Source organism: Castor canadensis, chromosome 7 (assembly GCF_047511655.1).
Source record: "Castor canadensis chromosome 7, mCasCan1.hap1v2, whole genome shotgun sequence".
Classification (NCBI taxonomy): Eukaryota; Metazoa; Chordata; class Mammalia; order Rodentia; family Castoridae; genus Castor; species Castor canadensis.
Window position 1 is genome coordinate 121,467,341 of NC_133392.1, and position 7,865 is coordinate 121,475,205.

Consider the following 7,865-nt stretch of genomic DNA (forward strand, 5'->3'; position numbering starts at 1 on the left):
TGAATAATAAAAAAAAATTTTTATTGGGCATTACTGATTAGCTTGATAGCAAGAAAAAAGCAGGGGCGGGAGGTGGGCTGGGAGGAGAGCAGATAGAGTGGCTTAAGTGGTAGAGTGCCTACCTAGCAAGTGTTGTGAGGCCCTGAGTTTAAACTCCATTACCACAAAAACAACAACAACAAAAAAGGACTGGAAGTCTTTGTATCAAATTGCTGACAGTATTTACTTCTATGGAGTGAGTGCAGAAAATGAGGGGGAGATTTTCATTTTTATACCAGTCTGCATTATTTGGGTTTTACACATTTGGTTCCCCCACCACCACCCAGTTCTGGGGATCGAACCCAGGGCCTTGAATATTGTAGGTGAGCACTCTACTACTGAGCTTTATCTCCAGCCCAGGAACTTGCATCTTTTGTAATTAGAAAATAATACACAGAGGCCAACAACAGCAATTACACATTTGGCCTAGATTTCCATTGGGTGGACATTCATGTTGGGTACAAGTATTATTGATCAGAAGTCAGTTTTTGGTTTATATGCAAAAAACATTTATTTTATTTTATTGAACACTTCCTGTTTGGCTAGTACTGCCCTAGGCACTTTCACATGTGTTTCATCCTAACCCTCACAACAGCCCTGTGAGGTAGGAACAGACCCCATTTTACAGAGGCCTGGCTGGGTAGGAGATTATTGCTTGATATCCTTCTACTTGGCACATTTTTCCACCATTTATAGATTCTGTTAGCTGGTGATTCACTGTGCAGAGCTCTCAGCGGCCAGGAGTTCCTGTTGGTTGCTCTATGATTCAAATAATCAAAATACTAGAAAATTTCCCCCATAAGAATGATAGATACGGATAAGAGTGAAGGAAAGAGAATAGTAGACTCTTCCTATAAAGCACCACTTGAGTTTGCTTTGGTCACTGTAAATAGGTGGGTGGGATGGGGGTGGAGGCGAAGAGGAAACGTGGTCACAAGTCTTCATGCTTTTTCAGAATGAGCTTTGCCACCAGGGTTGTGATATGGGGTTTGATCTCCTCCACTGACACAGTTGGGTCCCAAGCTCCCACCACCTTTCCATCTGGGGCCACTAGGTACTTCCAGAAGTTCCATGTGGGCTCCTTCCCAGAAGTCTCTAGAGAAAAAGGAAGGAGAACAAAATGTGCTTCTCTGTGTACTCTCTCCTGTAATTCTACTATTAGTGTAATCCTGATGCCCAGTCCACACCCCAGACCAGTTAAATCAGAATCACTGAGGATAAGACTCAGGCATCCGTATTTTTTTTTTTTAATTTTTATAATAATATGAGGGAATTTCATTGTGATAATTCCATACATACATAACTTGCCTTGTACAAATTCACTCCCTGTTATGTTCCCATTCTCCCTCTCCCTCTTCTTTCAAACAGCATTTGGTGAGTTTCATTGCACTGTCTTCATATGTATATATGTAGTGTACTTCCATCCTCTTCACCCCTCGGTATCCTTTCCTCTCCCCTCCCCTCCCTCTTATCCCTCCCAGACAGTCCCCGATATACATCCATGTCCTATCACCATCATTATCATAACCATCATCATCATCATTTTAGGTCTAAGTTCCACAAATGAGCGGGAACATAAGATAGTTGACCTTTAGTATTTTTCAAAAGTTCTCCAGATTTCAAGGCGAGATCAAGTGAAATGTTTGATAAAGCAGTATAAAATCCCTTATTAATGATCTCAAACAACTGAATAGTCTATACCCTATTCTCTAATTAAAGTTTAATGATTTCCAAATATTATTCCATGGACTGGATGCATCAGAATAATGTGAGGGGGGAGATTGGGGACATAAAATAAAGAGATTGTTGGGCTCTGCTTCAGTAGTTTGTAGGCTCAGGCAATTTTAAGATCTAAGTGCTTCTAAAGCAAGGCCAGATTTGGTCTATAACTATGGGAACTGGGAAAGAACTAACAAAAACACACAGGGGAAAAAAAAAAAAAAAGAAAAAAGCAAACATTTGTATTGACCAGAAAGGCAAAATGCAAATCTGCCTTGGTAAGAGACCTTTGTTTGCTATATTATTGCTTCTTACTTATTCCTCCAGATGATTGGGTTGTGGAGTGAGACGGTGTTAAGGGACACAAAGGCAACCAGAAGAGTGGACTGAGAGAAGGCAAAAATGGGGCCCCCAAAGGAGGAGAAAGGCCTCAGACAGGAAAGAAAGTCATAATGACAAACTTGGCCCATGACCCATTTTGTGGCTCTGAGGCTGCTGGGCTGGAGACAGGATCTACTTCTGAAACATTAAGGTCCTATATTTTGGCTCCCAAGGTTTCCCTTCCATGACCTACAGACTTCATCTCTGATTCAGGACAAGAGACCCCTATCAACCATCTTGATCAGCGTTCTCCAGGCTGGCATTCCCAAACCAAATCTGTGCCTTTGTTTACGGATCATAAATCCACAGGCTCAACTATTTACACTGACTGAAGCATGAGGGCCAGACTCCTTCCAGGAGCCCCTGGGATCCCAGGGAATTCCTTAGGAGGTACTTGAGGGAGAATTTTGAGATAGCAGGTGTGGAGATATTCTTATGCAGGAATCTGCCTCAGCTCATGGCTGCCCCAACTGTCCTCAAAGACTGGTGCTGAAATAAAACAACCCACTGAGAGGGTCAGGAAGGGAAAGGTTACTTAGCTAAAGCCTGTGGTTTCTGCTGTCCAGGGAGCCGTGACCTCATTCAGCTGAAAGAAGGTGAGGGCAAGAAGGTATAGGACTCACGGGTCAGGTACTTGAAGGCAGGGTGGGCACCAGTACCAATGACTGCAACCTTGCTAAACATGGGGAAAGAGACACTGTAGGTGCGGCGGGCAAAATTCTCAATCTCCCTGTTGCTGTCTGGCTCCTGTTGACCAAACTGGTTGCAGGGGAAAGCAAGCACGTTGAAATGGTAGGGACCCAGGTCCCGCTGTAGCTGCTGCAGGGATCGGTAGTGTTGATCTGTGAAGCCACACTCACTAGCCACATTCACCACCAGGGACACCTGGATAGCAAAAAGAGAATAAAACAAAGCTCAGATACATTTGCAACCCAGTGAAGAGTCATGTACTTGTATATAACCTGACATGCCCACAAATGTGACTCTCCAAACCATGTTCCCTGACACATACAAGAATACTATGCACATATGTAAATGTGTGTACAATGTTCTCATATCCATTATATATATATACATATATGCACAGGCAAACAGGCACGTATGAAATAAAGCACATAGGGACTTATAGATGTGTGGACCCAAACATACATTAGCAAGTAGCACACATGCTCACAAATACCCATAGCATATTCACAGAGGCACACACACTGGTGAGCACAAATGGGGAGGTGATGTAGGGAAAGAAAAGGGCACACCTTGGTTCAGATTTTGGCTCACTCATTATGCTGTACCGTAATTGCCGGTAAATCAATCTCCCTTCTAGGATTGGAACCTACTGAGAGCAGGAGCTGTGTCTATGTCATCTCTGGGCCTGGCATATGGAAAAGTCTCAGTAAGTATCTGATGATGAAGTAAGTGGGTATGAATACACAAACACCTACATGGGTACTTAGACACGGTTTTTTCTTGAAAAAGTGATCACCGGGACCTTAGGGAAATCCTTTTTGTCTCTCTCCTCCAGCAAACAAATACCAAGTTTTTGGATCACTAATCCTTAATTTTATTAAAGGTTTTAGGCAATTAATATAAAGCTAGCTGATGGAACTAAGATAATACTGCAGCTAGAATTTGGCACCAATGCTACATTTTTAGTTTCTAGATATATATTATTAAAGAATTAGAAACCCTACCTTGCACCTGGGCAATGTAGGCATACATCCCTGGCTCCTTTTTGAGAAGAGCTGGGATTATACCAGCTGGCCCATCTCGTAGAGATAGTCTCAAACACTGGACACAAATTGCTCAGACTAGATCAGGTTTCTTAGCCTCAGCACCATTGATATTACAGGACAGATCTTTATTATGAGGGACAGAGCTGTCCCGTCTGTTGTAAACAAACTGCCAAACCTCATCCCTGGCCTCTACTCACTAGATGCCTCATTTTGACAATCAGAAATGTTTCCAGCCAGAGCTGGTGCTCACTCCTGTAATTCTAGCTACTTGGGAGGTTGGGATTGGGAAGACTGAGATTAGAGGCCAACCTGGACAAATAGTTCAAGAGACCCCATCTCCAAAAATAACCAGAGCAAAAATGGACTGGAGGCGTGGCTCAAGTGGTAGAGTGCCTGAAGTCCTGAGATCAAACCCCAGTCCCACCAAAAGAAAAAAAAAAAGTTTTCAGATAACTGGGTTTGGTATTACATCCTGTAATCCCAGTACTTGAGAGGCTGAGGCAGGAGGTTCATGAGTTCAAGGCCAGCCTTTCCTCTAAACTTAGCAATAAGGCCATGGACTGTGGAGTTGGACGCCACTGCCTGGGCTCAAATTCTAATTGTACCTCATAGTATCTTTGAAACCTTGTTTTAATTCTGTCCTAGAACTTACTACTGTTGGGTATTACCTTGTTCATTTTCTCAGATCCTTGTTTATTGTCTTTTTCCTCTCCATACAATATGGAGACTTTGTCTCAAAAAAAAAAAAAAAAAATTCTGACACTGCCACATGTTCCTTGGGGGCAGTATCACCCCCAGTAGAGAACCACTGGGCTAAATGACTAAACCACTGAGCTGTAACTCCTCCACCTTATCTTCACCAAAAGAGGAAAGACCTATTCCTTAGAGCCATAAACTGTAACAACAACCTCCCCATTTGTGGTCAGCACACGCCATACTCTGCCTGCTGTGGAGAGAAACTAGGACTCAACTCCCTTCCCCAGTTAGGGGTCTCCTACTTTCTTCCCTGCTGGATTCCTGGTCAATGACAGCATTAAAGGTTGCTTTTTTTTAACCTACATCGTATGTGTCTGCCTATTCTTTTGAAAAGGGAGAAATCTGGCTTCTAGTTCCATCCCTGAAATTAAAAAGCTTGGTCCCCAGAGACCAAAACAGACAAACACACCCAAATGCACATAGCTAATTTACATATGTACATATACAAGCACAGAGACTCAGATGTATATATAGAAACAAGCAAACAAAACACACACATACACACACACACACACACACACACACTCCATTCAGGTCTATAGGTATAACACAATATAGGAAGCAAGCACATTCTCAAGTGATCACCAATGCAATACTGGTCTAAATGACTGTCATTTAGCAGTTAGCCTCATGGCTATCACCAGGGCTAGACTTAGTGCCTGTAAATGTTTGCAGGTGAGTATAATTGCCCAAGCTGCAGACCTAGTTGAACGTAGGACTGTTTACAGCTTTCCTGGATTGACTGCTCCCTCCTTTCCTCTAAACTTAGCAATAAGGGCATGGACTATGGAATTGGACTGACACTGCTGGGGCTCAAATTCTAATTGTACCTCATAGTAGCTGTGAACCCTTGTTCTAATTCTGTCCTAGAACTTATTACTATTGGGTATTACCGTGTTCATTTTTTCAGATCCTTGTTTATTGTCTTTTTCCTCTCCATACAAGCTCTACTAAAGCAGAAATGTGTCTGTTTTGTTCATCATTATATCCCCAGGGTCCGGCCTAGTACCTAGTAGACAGTAGGTAGTGAACAATGTATTAATGCGTAGCAGAGCTGGTCAAGTGGCAAACTTGAGCTGTGCTAGAGGGAAGACGGGACCTGAATTGGAACAAGCCCTGCTCTCCTCTCTCTCTCTCTCTGAACTCAGGGCTTTGCTCTTGCAAAGCAGACACTCTACTGCTTGAGCCACGTCTCCAGTCCATTTTGCTCTGGTTATTTTGGAGACAGAGACTTGGGAACTTTTTGCCTGCAAACTACCTGCAGGCTGGCCTCTAACCTCAATCCTCTCGATCTCAGCCTCCCAAGTAGCTAGGATCACAGGTGTGAGCCACTGGAGTCCAACCTCTCTCCTCACTTTGCCCTTAGTCCTGGACCAGATTCCTGCTGAGATCCACCCAACAGGTATAGAGCACACACTGTCATCTCATTTGAAACTCACAGCATTCTAGGTCAGGACAAAGATTACTGCCTCCAGGCTTCCCAGCATTAACTGAGAATTTCAAGACATGTAGAGTAATGTTGTCAATAAAAATGGCCTTGCTCCCAGGAAAAGCATGTTGACAACCATTTTTGTGTGGTCCATTCAAATCTGGATGCTGGGCCCACACGTCCATTGGGTCCAGAAGCAAACTTGGAGGCTCTTCATTACATACAGTGAAACATCTGGGCCTCTGAATGTAGTGTCCAAGGCCCTTTTGGAGTCCTTGCCCCCCTTCAGTCTTGTCTGCCACCACTCAGCCCCTAGGTTTTTGTTCGTCAAGCACAACTGCTTGGAACCGTGTGCACTGTTTGCTTCGGCCTCTTGACTGGGATAGTTCTGTCTGAAACGCTCTTCTTGCTGAAATCTACTCTTGTTTCAAAGACTCAGGCCTGATACACTTCCTCTCTAAGTCAGATTCCTTCTTGGTAAGGAGGGTCAATTCACAGAGATTCTAGCATCGTGGCCTGGCGTGCCCTCTACGGAATGGTCTAGAGTGGATCATGGATGGAGAGGAGTGTGTGGAGTTGTCTTCCAGGCTTTGTCGATTTCCAGTGCTGTCCGGCCTTGTGCAAATGCCTTGTCTCCCTGGGCCTTAGAGTGCTGTCTAAAGGATGATCCGCGTAAGGGGCGGGTGTATCTTAGCAGTTAACTCCCTCTGCACCGCACATTCATCTCCACGATGTCTGCTCCACACACGGAAACGGGGCGCGGGAGGCCAAGGCTGTACTTTTTTGCACCCGAGAGGGGCAAAGCCTGGGTTGGGGCATCGACCTTCCAGGGGAGGTCTGGACCCCGCCGTCCACAGGCGTGGGGAGCGAAGTTAAAGCGGGTTTCCGCGCGCCTGGCGTGCCACGTAGCCGCGGGACGGAGCCCGCGCAGGGTCTGGGTCGCTGCGCGAGAGAGGAGGACGCCCGGGGCGGGGGGGGGGGGGAAATAGCCGGGTGGGGGTGGGGGTGGGGGTGGGGTGGGAATGCAAGGGCCGGGGGCGGCGCGGCCCGCACGCGGGAGGCCCCGGGGCGCCCCCGGCAGGCCCTGTCCCGACGGCGCCCGGCCCGCAGCGGGCGGTCACTCACCGAGCCGCGGTACTTTTCCAGCGACACCAGCTTGCCCCGGATGTTGACCGCCTTGAAGTCGTAGAAGTCCTGTTCGCGCTGCGCGCAGGCCGCGGCCCACAGAAGCAGCCACGCCGCCACCGCCGCCACCATGACTCGCTCCCGAGGTGGCGGCGTCGCTAGGGTAAAGACAAGGCGGGGACCCCGGCGTGGAGGCGGGAAGAGGCGGCCCGCGAGGCTGGTCGCGCCCCCTTCCCGTTCTCCTCCGCCTGTGATGGAGCTCCCGGCTCTGGACCTCAGTTTCCCCAGCCGTCCTGCCGGAGCGTCGGATTCTGCCCGCCTGCCCCAGATCCCAGAGCCATGGTTTCAGGACTCTGACTGCTGAGCACAACATTCGCTTCTGTGAGGCTCCCTCCTGCTCCGGGATGCCGCGACTTGATAGTGAGGAGTCGAAAATCTGGGTTAGGGTTCAGTTTTTAGTCGGTGCCTGGCCACTCCACCACTCCAGGCCTTAGTTTCTCTGCCTGTTCTGTGGGGCTAGCTTTCCTTCGTGGTCCAACTAGTCAATGTCGAATGGGAGTACTGTGCCTTAACAGAAAAATGGATGTGAAACGCTTTGACAACTGAATGACGCCCACCAAACTTTAAGTGAGTGAATGAATGAATGTTTTCTGAATGTGAGAGCAGGAAGGGAAGAGAAGACC

The 7,865-nt window shown here is 46.8% G+C and overlaps 1 protein-coding gene across 1 annotated transcript; it reads right to left on the reverse strand.

Annotated features, from left to right (window-relative positions):
- Positions 1-7,523, reverse strand: Gpx7 (glutathione peroxidase 7). Its single transcript, XM_020168423.2, has 3 exons — positions 7,183-7,523; positions 2,763-3,024; positions 1-1,134 (listed from the first exon to the last, which is right to left on the reverse strand). The coding sequence occupies exons 1-3, from the start codon at positions 7,312-7,314 to the stop codon at positions 971-973; spliced, it is 558 nt and encodes a 185-aa protein (XP_020024012.1). The 5' UTR covers positions 7,315-7,523; the 3' UTR covers positions 1-970.
- Between the last annotated feature and the right edge of the window lie 342 nt (positions 7,524-7,865).

Bases quoted from the DNA above. Each gene is read 5' to 3' on its own strand.
- Gpx7 (XM_020168423.2), bottom strand. From the start codon at position 7,314: ATGGTGGCGGCGGTGGCGGCGTGGCTGCTTCTGTGGGCCGCGGCCTGC. The intron at 3,025-7,182 runs GTGAGTGACCGC...TTTGCTATCCAG, and splicing joins TGGAAAAGTACCGCGGCTCG to GTGTCCCTGGTGGTGAATGT. The intron at 1,135-2,762 runs GTGAGTCCTATA...CTTTTTCTCTAG, and splicing joins TGCCTTCAAGTACCTGACCC to AGACTTCTGGGAAGGAGCCC.